Raw genomic sequence first — 16,731 nt, forward strand, 5'->3', positions numbered from 1 at the left:
CTAGCCCTAGCTGGTTTGGCTCAATGGACAGAGCGTCAGCCTGCGGACTGAAAGGTTCCAGGTTCGATTCCGATCAAAGGCATATGCCTGGGTTGTGGGCTCGATCCCCAGGAGGGGGTGTGCAGGAGGCAGCCAATCAATGATTCTCTCTCATCATTGATGTTTCTATCTCTCTCTCCTCTCCCTTCATCTATGAAATCAATAAAAATATATATATTTTTTAAAAAGGCTAACCATTAGCGTTCTCTAGCATTAGTTCATAATTACATTTAATATGAAATGCAGTCTATCATATGTAAGTAAAAGATACTTCTTCCTTTCTCTTACACTGTATAATAGACTTGGTAGAGTTTCTACTGGTCAACTTAATATTTAGCAAAAAGCAATTACTATGCTGAATTGATTTTTAATGTAAAACACCATGCATTAGACACATAATAAGAAGCCCCTCACCATAAGAAGTTCAGTGAGAGACTGCAAGGCCTGCTTCCGGACAGATACGGCAGGGTCCCGGCACTGTTCCTGAAGAATTGAAAGCTCCTCCTTCATGCCCGACACGCTGCAGTGCTTCAAAATACTCACCAATACCTAGAAAGTGCACACACAACATGAAGTGATGATGCATGCGTGGTATGCGGGCAAATAGGCAAATACACACAAAAATACTTCCTTCAAGTTCTTGGTTCTTGACATCTTTAAGGTCAAAGATCCATCCCTCCTCCCACGAGCATCCCACCTTTTAGAATCTGATGAAAGCTAAGGTTTCTCTCCAGAGAAAATCTGACATACATTTTATACACACAAGTATTTTCAAACAATTTCAGTCAAAATCTGTCCATGGCCTTAAGCTAAGAATCCCTACTGTAAAAAATGACATTAAGGATATAAATTCATGATTCTTGAAAAGCCAGCAAGCAACCCAGTGGGAAAGCTTAAAATCAGATAATCCTTAGTTCATCTATATAATTTAGACATAACAGGATCAAGATGAACTAATGTTAAGTGAAAAGCAAATTAAATAACAAATATGGCAGAGGGACCTTTAAAATATTCTCTTGCATTTCTGAGTGCTTAAAAAGAGAGCGCATCGGCCTGCAGACTGAAGGATCCCAGGTTCAATTCCAGTCAAGGGCACATGCCAGGGTTATGGGCTCGATCCCCAGTGGGAGGCATGCAGGAGGCAGCCGATCAATGATTCTCTCATCATTGATGTTCCAATCTCTCTCTCCCTCTCCCTTCCTCTCTGAAATCAATAAAAATTTATTTAAAAATGAAAAGAGAGAGTGCATTAAAGAATGTCAGGAAGAACACACCTGGAGCGCAGACTTCCTCACGTTGATCTTCTCATCCCGGATTCTCTTTCTCAGCATGGCCATGACACACCTTTCTGCTGAGGAAATGCCCCTCATTAGAGTCTGAGACAGACTATACAGATCTGACATCTCACACGCAATACCGACAAATTCTAAAAAACTGACTAATACGCTTGTTTTAAATCAGAGTATGAAATGAGGTAGAAATAAAAACATTTCAAATAATTAGCTATTCACAATAATGAAAAAGGCAAAATTTGTGTAAAAAAAGGGCAAAAATTCTGGAATATTAAAAATTCAGTTTTAAATCCTGGCTCCTATGCCTAAAATTTTAAATAAATTATCTAGATCTTCTATTTTGTTTAACTACAACTAGAAGTATCTAAACCATGAGTTTTTAAAAGACTAAATAAAATAATATTACTAAATACCTGCAGCTTTAAAACTTTTCAATCACAGGCCAATTTGCGCTATTTAAATTACTAAAGATTCCTAAGAGCTTTTTTAAATGTGAATTTAAAAACTAGACATGCCACTATGAAGAATATATATTTAAGATAAAAAATAATTATACTGCAAGAAAAAAACAACAAAACACCAAAACACAAAAACTAAAAAGAATGGCACTGTTTTTGCAAATTCTTTTAATGTCTGACTTAATAAGAAGAGAGCTGATTCTCATCTCTGCAGCCCTCAACCTGTGACTTTCATGTCATGGGATCTCCGGAAAACCTCAACTTACACTTGTGGGAAAATTAGAGAGCAGAGGCGAACGATGTCTTGATATTATTATGAAAGCAGTATTAACTTCAAGGATATGTTGAAGTAGACTGAGAGACTCAAACACATTTTGAGAACTGCTGATCCCCAAGAAAACAAATAAAAAATGAACTAGAGAATGGAAAACAACAGAGGAAATACATGAAATTAAAAAGTTCCTTGAAAAAGGTAACAAGATTAACAAACTTTTAAGACAGACTAAGAAAATAAGAGAGAAGATTCAGATAGGTAAAATCAGGAATGAACAAGGGAACATTATTACCTACTTTGCAATAATAAAAAAAAATTGTAAAAGAATACTATGAACAATTTTACGTTAACAAATTAAGTAACCCAGGTGAAGTGGACAAATTTCTACAATGATATAAAGTATGGAAACTGACTAAAGAAGAAATAGTCTGAATACACCCACAACAAGTACAGATATTGAATTAACAAAAAAACTTCCCACATGGTGCACAAAAGTCCAGACATTACTGAAGAATCCTACCAAATGTGAAAACAAAAATTAACACCAATTTATATACACACATATCTGCCTCTCCCACTGCTCCTTAAGAAATGAAACTTTATTTTATTAAAGTCTGTATCTACAATACCCAGCACAGACAGAAGGGACCATATAAAAGTTTTTAAAATAAACAAGTAAATCTAATTATATAATTAATCCTTTACACACATTCCCTCTCTTTTCTCTCTCATCTATTTATCCATCTTTTAAAATCACTTCATTAAACCTTATTTCTATAGACTCTGACAACAGCCCCCTGTGAAAGGTAGGGAAGGGTTAGGACTTCCATGTCTTAGGTCACTCAGCTATTTAGTAACAAAACTGTACAAGAATTCAGACTGCTTCTCATTTCTAATAGTGGTAAGTGTTTTCTCCACTATTTTATGATGTCATATTATAGATGACAAAGATGCCCAAGACCTTACAGCCAGAGAGCAACAGAATCTGAGCAGGCTCCAGGTCTACCCACTGCCTAGTACAGGTTTGTTTTCCCCCTGAATCACATGGAGACTTAAACCATCCCAGATTCAATAAGTCAGTGAAAGTGATCAGGCACCACTTATGTTCAGAATCTTGTGCTGGAGTCCACGGAGGACCCCATAATCACTCCGTACGATATGTAGGACCCATTGAAAAATGGCTCATTCTGTTGGGGAAGGGAAATTATAATATAAATTCAGAATTGTCTTTTTCAGTGGAAGCTTGGACTCACAGTCCTACTATGCATTAAAAGTAACCTCTGGGATGGCTGAGTCAAGATGACATGGTAGACAAATTAACAAGGAACGAAAACGGGGAACAAGACTGGGTCCCACAGTATTGTTCATCTATTCCCTTTTTTGTGACGACTTTTCTCCAAACACAAATTTAATCTCTACTGCACTTTCCCTAGTAACTGGTCCTTTTTTGGTCAGTAATTCCAACAGTTCACAACAGTTGATTTTAATAAGAAAATAAAATAATCTGCTAATATTCTCTCAAGTGTTAAAGAAATACTGGTGTTTAGTACATGTAAGTGGAATGTAGCTTATTCTTTATCTTAGAATTAAATACAGTCTAGTGCAAGGACATCAAGTACAGATATAATAAAACAGAAATTACTCCACTTTTAAGAAAAAGAGATGCTCCAATTCTTAAGGTGAATTAATCAGAAAAAAATCCAAGGTTTTAAGACTCTACTTATAGTTATTATGCATTTGATTGTGATAAAATCTGACATACCCCTAGATCCAACTGTTTCACCACTGCTGTCTGTATTGATCACCCCTGAGTCTCCAGAGTTCAGTGTCTGCTTCTGACAGGAAAAAGCTTAAAAATAATAAATTAGAAAAAGGGCTCAGTCATTAAGGTAAAAATTTATTACACCTTTTAATAATGCAAGCATGGCATAGTACACATTTAAGTTATCACATCATCACTGAAGTGAATCTCAATTTCTTTGATGAAGGAAAAAAGTGCAATATGAAAATAGAAAAATATGGAGATGAAAAACACATTTCAAATATCCAGCTAGTCCTTTAAATAAAAAGACAATTATTCAATATTTGAAAGCATATTGATCCATTACCTGATGAATTTCTCAGGAAAGTACCAGGCTGGCTCTCTATTCCTAAAATTGTAGGACCTAAAAATAAGCAGAGAGATTAGAGGGAAAAAGCCAGAGTATCATAAACCCTAAGTAAATATTCACAGAGGAATCAAAATAAAAATAATTAGGCCTGAACAGAAGGCCGATTCTAAACTGCTAACAATTAATAACGTTCTCCTTGGGAACGAATTTGAAAGGGATATTAGGCCCCATACAGCCAATACCCAACAATGCACAGCGACAGTGAAGGCAGCCACCAGTCTCACCTCTAAAATAGGCCTTTCAGCCCTAACCGGTTTGGCTCAGTGGATAGAGCGTCGGCCTGCGGACTGAAGGGTCCCAGGTTCAATTCTGGTCAAGAGCATGTACCTTGGTTGGGGGCACATTCCCAATAGGGGGTGTGCAGGAGGCAGCTGATTGATGTTTCTCTCTCATCGATGTTTCTAACTCTCTATCCCTCTCCCTTCCTCTCTGTAAAAAATCAATAAAATATATTGAATGAATGAATGAATGAATAAATAAATAAATAAATAAATAAATAAATAAAATAGGCCTTTCAGATGCCTCAGCCTGTCTAAAAAGTTATTCAACAATGCAATATACTGAGATACGTTTGTAAGAATGAAAGTATATCAAGAGTAAAGACAACTATTTTTGCCACAACAAAGAATGAGTCCCTAAAGTCCAATTTTTTTTCTTTATTATTAAGGTATTACATATGTGTCCTTATCTCCCCTTTGCCCCCCCCCCCCCCCACCCCTCTCACTCATGACCTCACCCCCCTGGTGTCTGTGTCTATTGGTTAAGCTTATATGCATGCATACAAGTCCTTTGGTTGAAGTCCAATTTTTTGACAAGCGTAAGACCAATTCCATGTCACTTACTGTTAACCAGAAATTCCAGTATGCTCTCCGATGTGCTGTTAGCAGACAACTCCAGGCAATGTGCGAAACTGGACAATGCCTTGCTGCGGACAGTTGGTGCCTTGTCTAAACAGCGGTCAAACATTATGTCCTGCACCAAGAACTTATGCTTTAAGAACTTCTGATGCTCCGAGGACAGTGTGTGATCCGCCTCTCTTTCCGGCAGTTCCAACAGGGCCAAGGCAACATCAAGAGTAAAAACCCGGTGTGGGATCTGGTAGAGCAAAATCATAAGAATCTCCATCACACAGTCATGAAAACCGAAGGATCCCGTGTACATTCGGATCTGGCTGTCATTAGAAGGCTGCAGAACCAGGAACCAAGATTTTATTGCAGCTGTATTCCCTTACCTTGGAGCTTCGTGAATATCTGTAAAGCCAGGCAATAAATGTAGCATATTCCCCGCAAGGAAGTTTGCTGAGCAGCTGTACCAGGGACTGAGCTGCGTAGGTCCGATACTCCGATTTATCTACCACCTGGAACACAAGTGTTGAGAAGCTGCTCACCTGGCAACTGAAACACGCTGTGACACAAGCGGAAAGTTAGTGGGTGTAACTGCGACTAGTTCGGGGATCAAGTGTTACAGAAATGGCCAACACATTTTAGGTTTCAGAGCCCTTGAAAAACTAACCTCTAAGAAATCTGTAGGACCTCTCCTCAGAAATACAAATTTAACACATGACTGCAACGAGTTTATGGACCCCTAGAATCCATCAAGTTTAAGTGAAGAATCATTTCTCCTAACAGGTATAAAAACTCACGAGATAATCATAGAAATGTGAACGTTAACTGGATACTGGGTGGCTTTAAAGTATCACTGTGTATTCTGTGATTATGTTCTTAAGGAGTGCGTATTCTTTAGAGATACACAGAAATATTTATATATAAAAGAATATGAAGGAATTTGTTTTAAAAAATCTAGTGTGCAGGAGTAATATCTTTTTGGGGTACAAGTGACACAAAATTGTTGAAGATGGGTGCTCATCACCCTAGTCCCTTCATTTCTTTATACATTTGAAAACTTCCAAAATTAGAAGGTTTTTTTTTAATTCCCGAAAGGACACTGTCTAGGAGAACAGCTAGTGAATATATTAAGTAAAATTATGTTTAGTAATGACACAGACTCATTACCAAGCATACAAACACACAAACACACACATTTAACTTCATACATATTAAATATTTAACAATTATTCTTATTATTACAAAAGCAACTGGTACCTTGGCACAGATGTGCTGGAGTAAGATACGAAGAACTGGGAATATACTTTCCTTTAGTTCATCCACAAGTGAGCTATGAAAAAAAAAGAGCACATCCTCTGTTTACAATATACCTATAATTACAACGAAACAGTCACATTTTCCTTGACTCTTCCAAATCCCACTAATCCTATGTGTTAGAAATCCTCAATAGTAAAAACAACCTGTTTGCCCTAACTGGTTTGGCTCAGTGGATAGAGCGTTGGCCTGCGGACTGCAGGGTCCCAGGTTCGATTCCGGTCAGGGGCATGTACCTTGGTTGCGGGCACAACCCCAGTAGGGAAAGTGCAGGAGGCAGCTGATCGATGTTTCTCTCTCATCAATGTTTCTAACTCTCTATCCCTCTCCCTTCCTCTCTGTAAAAAATCAATAAAATATATTTTTTAAAAAATAAAGCAAATAGCAAAATGAAATATAAAGCATTAGTGTCATAAACTTTAAAAAAAACCTGTTGGTTTCGGTGACTAGAGAGTAAAGACATAAAGTGCCGTAGCAGAACCCCATCTCCTCCTCTCAGGCATGGTTGTGGAGAGCTGCTGCCAAGTAGACAGCGGCGGTCAGGGAGGAGCGAATGTGCAATCTCCACAGGACTAATTGCACTACTTAGTATATTTCCTATGAAGATTCGAAAAGACATAATTTTGGGGTAAATAGACTAAGACACAGTACCACCTCATGGTAGCTCGTTGAAATGCAACTACTTCAATGCATTTGTAATAGTCTCTCTCCAAACTTTAGCCCAAGAAGAAATTACTATTATGCCCAGATTGGACCCATGTGTAGGGTGAAGTTTGTACCGTTATATGGATACTACTGCATCATGAGCTCTGACAGAAAAGCCAAAGTGAGGGTTTCCACTTGCAACGTCTTATTTATTTAATGACAGTCTATCTATGGATTCCACCACCCTCAAATCGTCAAGCACATTATGTACCGTAAATGTACATACTCTCAGGTGCATACTGGCCACGATTTTTTTCACCAAATATTCTATATGGCCAATGACGGCCAATAGGTCTTTCCCAATAATGCTAAAACATGAAACTTTTTAGGTGAAGCTAAGTGGCTCGTGAGGGAAAAATTAGTCTATCGATTATTGCTACCGAAGTAAAAACCAATGAACTCCTTTAATCAAGCAAGTGTTTTCTGTAGGGGAAGGGAATAGGAAAGTGAAAAGAAACAAGGAAAGTGGCAAAGAACAAAAGGGAAGAGGCCTGGAGAAGTGAGAAATAGAAAAAAGAACAGGAGGCGGCAGACTTGCAGGAGTGGTCAATACGGAAGCAGACGATGGAGAGCAGAGGAGAAGCCGCTGTCATCACCCGGAGGCTGACCTCACAGCTGGGGACAATCAAGCTGGAGGCTGGTGCTGGCTGGTGCACTAGATTCCTTATCCCTTCAACGAGGCCCCAAGGCGGAGGTCACCACAGTGACCCCGACCACATGAACTAGGTGAGCTACGAGGTGCGCTATTTTGCCCCCCGCCCCCCAAACCATAAACAGGCCAGAAATTTGTTGGTTCCCATAGGTGTCAGAAATCTTGGTTTTAGTAAAGGGCCCAGAAGATGAAGGGGAAAGTGATAAAGAGGAGAGAGTAACAATCTAAGCTGTGTGCGTCACCTGATAAACTGGACTGCCTGGTTTCTGCTGCTGATGGCTGAGGAAGTTATAGCAAGGGGGGCATGATGGGACCCTTCACCCACTTCCAACATTAATATCACATTTAGCATTTGATGGAAAACACAGCTGATGACCTAGAAGAGAAAAGAAAATTCCATTTAAGGCATAACAGAGAATCCTTGAAGATCACAGGCAACAATTTGCAGCATCTAAAGATTAGTCAGGTTGACATGGTTTGGGGCTGACCATTAGGAATGTATTTCTTAAATAATTACCAATAAACGCACAATGGAAACTGTGAGAACACTGCTTGCAGATAATGATAGGAATATCATCTAGTTTCTCTCTGCATGCTCTTTTTCCAGATGGCAAAGGATGCTGCTGCTGATCCCGTTATAGCAAGGGGGAAAAAGGAATGATAATTCACACTTGTGTTTTACCTGAAGTTTACAAAGGACCTTCCCATGTATCATCTCATATAATTTACTCAGATAATTCATTCATTCCTCCAGTAAGTAAAACATTTACTAAAAACCTAATATGTACCGGGTGTTGCATTAAGCGCATTCATGTATATTACTAGATTTTACCACATTTAATCTTAAACCTCACAACAACTCCATGAGGTAAGCAAGGCATTTACATTTTATATGTAATATTATTGTTTCTAGTTTATAATAATAAAACAGACTCCAAAGGCAAGCTGTCCAAAGTTAATGAATTAAAGGCCTGGCTAAAACCAAAGTTGTCCAACATCAAGTCAGTACTTCCACAGTTAAAAATCACTGCATCTTTAGAGATACTGTGGACCTAAAAGAATAGATTTTTCCATCCATTTTATTTTTTAAATGCTAAAAAGGGCATGGAAATTAAAAGTATTACTGTGAATTCTATCACATCCACATTTCAAGCACATAGAAATAATATATTAATTATACTTCCTATTATACAGAAGATATATAGTAAGGTCATGAAAATAGCCTGGTAAGTTGAAATGCCATTACATCAAATGCTTCTAATGTTTTTCCATTACATGATTTGCATGCTTCAATTCAATCAATAACTAACTTAGATCCTTGTCTCTTTTACCTTGTCTCCTCCATGAATTGGGGAGCATAGCAAATACAATCCATGATAGGCCAGTTCTGGTATGAACTTCGCTTGGTTAAGGTTGCTAAAGAAAAAAAGAGCAAAGATTAGTTAATGGGTATGATTTTACTTAAAATATGGCCCTATTTAATAAGCCATATTTAAATGAATAAATTTTACCTATGTGCCACTTAGAATAAAATGACATTCATACTTCAGCTAAGAGCAAAAGTTATTATACTGTTTAAATTTTAACGCTGGGAGATTTAATGGCTCACCTGGCTTGTGTAACATGAAATTCATGAAGAACTGGCTCAAAATTAGTTAATGCCACAAAGACCTAGAAAACAGATACCAAGAAGCAGCCTGATTTTTCTTACTCATTAAGTATTTCCCTCATCTGTGCCCTCTGAGATTGCCCCAAGCTTCTTGGAATTTTCACTTACCTCAATACAATTCTGTATACACTGTGGCTTTTCTTTCAGGGAAAACTTGGACAGAAGCCTTAAAAAATTCTTTAAAAGATGAAAGACGGCTTTTCGAATTTGACCGAGGTCCCAGGCAGAAAAACTCATGTCTTCTTCATCTTCTTGTTCTTCTACAATTTCATCCATCTAGATTATGAAGAAATATATAGCTGGCTGTAAAATAAGGCCTAACACTTTCCCCAGGGTTTTCAATTTACTCAAATCAAATCCCGTGAAAACGCCAGGGGGTGGCTGAGTTGCTGAGGTGACCCTGACTGCTCCAGGTCTCCAGGCTCACAATGGTAAACCACTGGATTTAGATGAGGGCTACAATACTTTGTAGCTCTATATTTTTGTGTCAATGAGGGTTCTTATGTGTCTTAGAAGTTTTCATTTTCACATCAATGAACCTCTACCATCCTACCTAATCATACAAGAATTTAGAATTAATGCTATTCTTCTACATTCTTATGGATCTGAGTCCTCAGGATAATTCAACCACCGTCTCTAATGACAATGAGATAATGTGGCAAAAATACCTGTTAGCAAGTTGTCAAGCACACCTGGGTACAAGGCTGAGGAGAGATGATAGGGAGGTTTGAAAGCTGGCCAAATAGAAATGAACTTGGTCCTATTGGAGAGCTGATGATACTTTAGGACCGTTTGATTATAATCATTATGCCTGAAACCATATTTCAATATAAGTTAGTTCTTAAATCACCTGTTGGTGAAGATATGCTTTATTATTCCTCTTACTTCTTACCTCAATATCCTCTTTCCTGGGTGGCTTTCCTCTCTTTCTATGCCCTCTTGGATTAGCCTGAGAGTTCTTAGGATGTTCTTTCCTTCTTTTCCGACTCCAGTTAGATTCCTGAGGCCAGATCTTCTTTAGAATCTGTATACATTTGTCAAACATCACTGGGTGGAATATTTGATTGGCTACACTGCCTATTCATAAAGAATAAAGAGTAAGCAGGTTAGATTTAATTGTCTTCAAATATGTCTGTAACAACAGATAAAAATGTCAAAAGCAAAAACAGGATTTGCACTAACTTTGAGTAACAATGACACTTTTGCAAAAAAAAAAAAAGAAAAAAAAAGTACCATTTTCAACTTTAGCCATAGGTTAGCAAAAGTGCTGATCAGAAATAAATAACAAGATTTCTGTATTTGGCCAGGAGGGAGTAACTGGTTTTATTCCTGTCTTCCTAACTGTGAACAACTATAAAACTAGACCAAAAAATGTTAAAATAATCATTTTAAGACATGGAGCAAGACACGGCATAGAAATAAGATAAGGGAAACAAATGAAGTAAACCCTAAAATTGCCCGTTTTTGTATTTTTGAGGCAATTTCTGGACAGCAGTAGAAAAACGGCGAACCCAGGCACATCATTATGGTCTTACTAAGTGAGACTACAGAAATCAAGTCAGAAAGGCAGAGGTAGTTGGAATTCATGGGGCAGAATAATGGAGAAGAGGAAGCTACATAGAAAAAGAGCTTCAGCAATCTGCAGAGGGCTGATTACAAGCTATGCATGCAGGGGTAAAACTGCAAAAAGTGAGCAAACAACAATTTCTAAGGAGTCAGAAGAGGGATAATTTTCAGAGCTCACACAGGGCTGATACAAATTTGAGTCTGGCCAGCACAATAGAGAGACCTTGTTAATCCCTGGAGCACTCAATGGAGACCTTGGAGAGCAACACACGTTGCAAACAGATGAGGTTAATCCACCAATAACTGATATTAAAACATACGTAAATACTATTATCCAATCACATGCTAATTTAAGTCCTACTCTGCAGGGATTTTGCAGATGTAATTTAAGTCCCAAATCATAGACCTTAAGGGAGGGAAACCCTCCCGAGAGGCCTGATCAAATCATTGAGCTCTTTAAACCTGAGCGTGGAAGTCAGAGACAGGACTGGAAATCAAAATGAGGGGAGGATTCAACCCGGGTAGAGTCTCCATTGCTGGAGGGGCCATGTGGCAAGAAAAGTGGGTGTCCTCTAGGAGCTGAGAGCTCCCTCGCTAACAGCCAGCAAGAAAGGGGTCCTCGGTCCTACAACCATAAAGAAACAAGTTCTTCCAACAACTGAGTTTAGAAGAAGACACTGAGCCCCAGAGGAGCACCTGCTGGGGCTGACACCTCGATCTCAGTCGGTGTGACCCCAGCAGAGAGTCCAGCCACACCGTGCCTGGACTTCTGACCTCAGAAACTGAGACAATGAAGTTACGTAGGGCAAATGGCTCAGTTTGTGCTAATTTGTTACAAAACAATAACACTTAAAAAAATGAAAAAACAAACAAAAAAATAATCAAAACAAAAAACCAATACAAATTAATATTCAAGGCTTTATGTATCCTTTAATCAATTTTCAAATCACAGAGAATAAATCCTTAACATTTATTGCAAATGCACTTCTGTAAACCATGATGAGGGGGAAAGCTGACCAGTGCTGTGATTTTTCTTTATTCTATAACCTTTGGGTTCTCCGGCTACATCCCCCTCTATGTTCAGCCCTCTTTTGCTCTGAGTTATGAGCGGGAGGAGGAACTCCCTCACTGCGCACAGGAGGAACAGCCACCTAAGTGTCCTGACAACAAAGGAAGTGGAACAAGCTCATAAGTAGATTCCTTGCCTAGGCTTTCCTCATCAAGCATTACTAGCTGGTCTTCTCATGCTTTCTTAGAATGGTTTAAGCCTGTTTTTCCACAGCACATAGGAGAGCTATAACACAAAGATGCCCCACGGCAGTTTTCCTCAGTGTGGACAGGGAGTCAGGGGAAATAACAGAATTTTATACGAGGTGGGGGTGGGTGCAGTGGAGGCCCTATAGTGTGGAAACATTCCCCCTCCAGCCTTGGCCCTGTCGGATTATTCCTATCAGGTTATCGACATAGCATAATATTGGTCAGAGCATCGTCCATTACACCCAAAAGTGGCAGGTTTGATTCCTAGTCAGGGCACATGCCCAGGTTGTGGGTTTGATCCTCAGTTAGGGCGAGTACAAGAAGCAATCAATCAATGTTTCTCCCTCACATCGATGTTTTTCTCTCTCCTTTCCTTTTCTGTCTCAAATAAATAAATACATATCCTCATGTGTGGATTAAAAAAAAATTTTTTTTAAAAAGAGCTCAAAACAATGTAGAAAAACTTTAAATGACAAAAGATATGTCCTATCATGTCAAATTACGTACCTGGTACTTCTAGCAGCAGAAAATAAAGACCAGCGGCATGAAGGCCATATTCTCGATATTGCACATTGGCGTTTTTCTTATGGACTGTTTGAACAAAGTGATAGAATAAAGCCACCAGCGCACGGTGAGAAATATTGTTCTCAGCGAAGAAGGTCCAAAAGATCTGGGGGGAGGAGTAAATCACAAAAGCCAATAATTACAGAAATGTAAAAATCTCCTATTATTTGATTTTAATACCTACTTAGTGCCTTAAAAGGGGGGAATAGACCAGTCTGGCTCCTAATTATAAACATTTGCCATCTTCAAAGGACTAAAACAAAAAATTAAAAATGCATTATTCAAAATTACAAAGATAAGTAAGTATATGAGATTTAAATAATTAAACTTAAAAAAATTTTTGCTAGGTTTGAAGCATATATATTTCTAATATTATTACAGTTAAAAACGACACTGAGACTTTTCGGACAACCTATATTAGTGATTACTCAGACAAGTTACCCCTTGTACCCAAATTCATCAATCATTCTAATTCATCAATGTACATTTAAATTTCTGATTTCCTCAGCTAGGAATTAGAACCATTGATGAATTTGGGTACATTTTGTTCTGGCACCTAGCCCTTCAGTTTTCTGAAAAGCAATCAATGAACGAAATACTAATAAACACACTAGGTAGAACTCAATATTTAAAGGAACTCTCAGAAAATAAATAAATAAAGGAACTCTCTGTTCCAATTGAATTCAATTAACTACTCCATTTATAATATCAGATTTTCTTAAAGTTAAGGCATACTGAAATTGTTATTGCATTTTCCTTGGCCTTCGTTTTATCTTTGGTTTAACCTGTCTCTGCCTACCCCTCCCCCAATCCCCCTTGTTTTGGCCTATATTCTTTTCCTCTAATTTGTTATTAGAAAAAGTAATGACTTGAAGCCCTAGCCGGGTAGCTCAGCTGATTAGAGCATCGTCCTGGTACGCCAAGGTTGTGTGTTCAATGTCCACTCAGGACACTTATAAGAATCAACCAATGAATGTATAAATAAGTGGACCAACAAATCAATGTCTCTCTCCTCTCTCTCTCTCTCCCCCACTTCATCTCTCTCTCCAAAATCAGTAAAAAGAAAAAAAAAATTTTTTAAGTCATGACTTGAAAAAATATAACAGATTAATACCTGAACCTTCTGGAAAAAAGTTATTAGGATAGTCCAGTGAATGATTCACATTCTTTATGCTACTCCTCTCATGTTCCTTATGAACTGTTCACTAAAAAGATGATAATAATGACTTTTAATATTCTATTTCTAATGCCTAAACGTGGCTAGCTTGATTTTCCTTGCTTTCCTTTTTTAAAAACTTTTACCTCTGTAGATCCATGTTCTTCAGTAGCAAAGCGGAAAAGGCTTTCATGGAGTTTTGTGAATGCATCCAATCCAGTCTCGATAATTTCTGCTTCTATGCTGGGATCCAAAGGCTCAGTCTCCGTGAAGTCCAGTTCCCAAACTGTTTCCACCCATTCTGGTAGGAAAATGCAATTAAACCAGTAAGTGCTCTATAGAAAGTAAGAAACCAATCATTTTTGGACTCCAGGTAGATTCAAGAAAAGTTTATTAGGCACAACTCACATTTAATTATACCATCATATAAGCATAATTAAAGGAGAGCAGAAAAAGTTAAGAAAATATATAATTTTTAATTATAACTGATATTTGGTTATTAGGTTATCTTCTAAAAATATCAAGGAGAAAAAACACTTTTTACATAAAACGGTTAGGGGGAATGAAACTTCAAAATACTTAATGATCCAGCTTTCCCATACATTCAGTCTGGAGAAGAAAGAAGTTAATCAAAGATGGCTCCAAATGTCCCTTTGTGAAAATCTTATAACTATTTTAATAAGCCCATATAAAATTCTTTATTGGGCCCTTGGAGAATAATTAGCATGTTAAAAAAAAAAAAAAAGGACACAATTTCCCCAAGAAGTTTAAACTAGAAGAGGCAAGCCAGATCCACACTCAGAGAAATATTCAGTGATTTCAAAATACAGACAGAGCCCAGCCGGTGTGGCTCAGTGGTTGAGCGCCGGAGGTTCCAGGTCAGGGCACATATCCATCCTCCCCCCCCCCCCCCCCCGCTCCTCCCCCCCAAAGACGTGATTTGGAAAAGGCAAACCGAAGAAGGGAGCAAAAGGAACCATCACTCCAGGCCCCACCCTGGGTCCCTGAGTGGCAGGAGAGGTGGACTCTGCCTTTGTAACCTAACCTTTCTCTGATGATGTTGGGATAGAGAAGCCTTAAGTCCGATCCTTCCTCATGCACCAGGGCTGTGTCCCTGTGTTTGAGCGGAGTGCCTATTTCCTGCTGTGTTTGGAGGGGTCGGGGGGCCTCACCTCAGTATTCGAGAGGGGCTCGGCCTCCCTGTGTTGAATGGAAAGGGCCTAATCGTTTTTTCTGCATTTTGGGAGCATCTTCCCCAGCCTCTTTTGTACCCCGGTGATGAGCTTAACAAACATGTTTGAATAAAACCACCACCACAACAAAACCAGGTGCTCCTTCAAATGAATATTCTTTAAATATTTGTTCACACTGATTGAGAAACCTTGGGCAGGGTTTTATGGATGAAGAATATCCAGAGATGGTAGGCCTCAACCTTTCTTGCACAGTTTTGACAGTATACTGTGCTCAACGGATAAAAAGCCTGCAGTTAACTAGATCCATCTTCCTTAGATACAATTTGCCCATCGTCTTTTGCACTTGAACTTGACCCTGAAGGAGGGAGTCTCACTCTACCTCAAGCAGCTTCCCACAGCACTGCTTCCAAAGGTATAAAATGCACTGCCTGAAAGAAGACCTGCAAAATATAATGCGTCTCCTCTACATGATTGAAAATGAACAAAATAGCTACAGCGTAGATATTAAATGTGAAGCGTGAGAGTTATTAGTATTTTTTTCAGCAGTACGGGTTACTAATCTTCACAAACCCCTAAGAGGTAGCTCTGATGTCCCATCTGACAGATAAGGAAACCAAGGCTTAGCAAGGTTAAGCAACTTGCTGATGGATGCTAAGCAGTAGAGCCAAGAGATCAATCCGAGTTATCTCTGACTCCAAAGATGACACGACTGGAAAAGACTGCGGTGAAGAGTGAAGGCTCTCCTATGGCAGGCCCAAGATTTGGCCATTTATTAAGGAAACAAGGGGAAACAGGAAAGGTGGAAAGACCTGTCAGGTCACATCTGAGTCTTCCAAGGGGATCCTAGCGTGCAGATTTGCAGAATAAGAAGGGGAAGGCCGAGAAAACATGCAAAAGAACTAAACGATATCGGGCAACATAAGCTCTTTTTTATTTTTTTTTTTTTTTGACGTGATTCTATTTTAGCTCTGTTCTAAACCCGGCTCGCTGAGAGTGCAGATCTGCCGGGCCCAGACCTTGCAGAGCCAAACGACCCACTTCCACCCCACCCCACCCCAGCCCAGGCCTAGGCTGAAGAGCATCACGGGCGCAGAATGCCACCGCCCTGCCTCCCCGATTCTCGAGGCCTCGTCTCCTCACCTGGGCTGAGATCCACCGGGCACCAGGGCTGCAGGCCGCTCCCGAGGCCCGGCAGCGCCACCATGATCACCCGGAAACCCGCTCCCCGGCGCTGCGGTCAACTTTCAAAGCTCGCTCCCGCGCGCGCTCCGAGCCGCCCCCGCGGGCCAGTCACAACACGTAGAGCTTCCCACCGACCAATCATCGCGCCCCGCCGGTCTCACGACACTAGCCAATCAGCAGGGCATTCTGCCGCATGCGCAGCGGAAGGGGCGGGCCCAGAAAGGAGACTTAAACCGAGGCTCCGCGAAGGGATTTTTTTTTTTTCGTTTTCCCTTGAAAGTAGGGGGTTAAGAAATAAGTTAAATTCGAATAGTGCCCTTCCCGCCTCGTTTTCCTTAAACGGGAGGGCACTTTAAAGGGAATTTGAGACAAGAGACTTCCTACAGGGGTTGTC

The 16,731-nt window shown here is 39.5% G+C and overlaps 1 protein-coding gene across 2 annotated transcripts in view; it reads right to left on the reverse strand.

Annotated features, from left to right (window-relative positions):
• NCAPD3 (non-SMC condensin II complex subunit D3) overlaps nucleotides 1–16,433 on the reverse strand; it is a 39,011-nt gene extending 22,578 nt beyond the window's left edge. The window contains exons 1-15 of one of the 2 annotated variants that reach the window (XM_079763333.1): nucleotides 16,296–16,433; nucleotides 14,109–14,263; nucleotides 12,750–12,912; nucleotides 10,312–10,496; nucleotides 9,528–9,695; nucleotides 9,360–9,421; nucleotides 9,082–9,166; nucleotides 7,993–8,126; nucleotides 6,337–6,409; nucleotides 5,466–5,591; nucleotides 5,077–5,329; nucleotides 4,172–4,228; nucleotides 3,826–3,912; nucleotides 1,314–1,387; nucleotides 454–588 (exon numbers count right to left, since the gene is read on the reverse strand). In XM_079763333.1, the coding sequence (XP_079619459.1) occupies nucleotides 454–588; nucleotides 1,314–1,387; nucleotides 3,826–3,912; nucleotides 4,172–4,228; nucleotides 5,077–5,329; nucleotides 5,466–5,591; nucleotides 6,337–6,409; nucleotides 7,993–8,126; nucleotides 9,082–9,166; nucleotides 9,360–9,421; nucleotides 9,528–9,695; nucleotides 10,312–10,496; nucleotides 12,750–12,912; nucleotides 14,109–14,263; nucleotides 16,296–16,359 (1,821 nt within the window). In that variant the 5' untranslated portion in view covers nucleotides 16,360–16,433. Of the gene's footprint in view, nucleotides 1–453; nucleotides 589–1,313; nucleotides 1,391–3,825; nucleotides 3,913–4,171; nucleotides 4,229–5,076; nucleotides 5,330–5,465; nucleotides 5,592–6,336; nucleotides 6,410–7,992; nucleotides 8,127–9,081; nucleotides 9,167–9,359; nucleotides 9,422–9,527; nucleotides 9,696–10,311; nucleotides 10,497–12,749; nucleotides 12,913–14,108; nucleotides 14,264–16,295 lie in introns of both variants that reach the window. The other variant, XM_079763332.1, reaches the window with a different exon arrangement.
• Between the last annotated feature and the right edge of the window lie 298 nt (nucleotides 16,434–16,731).

The sequence above is a fragment of the Cnephaeus nilssonii genome (genome assembly GCF_951640355.1).
Source record: "Cnephaeus nilssonii genome assembly, chromosome: 22".
Taxonomy (NCBI): Eukaryota; Metazoa; Chordata; class Mammalia; order Chiroptera; family Vespertilionidae; genus Cnephaeus; species Cnephaeus nilssonii.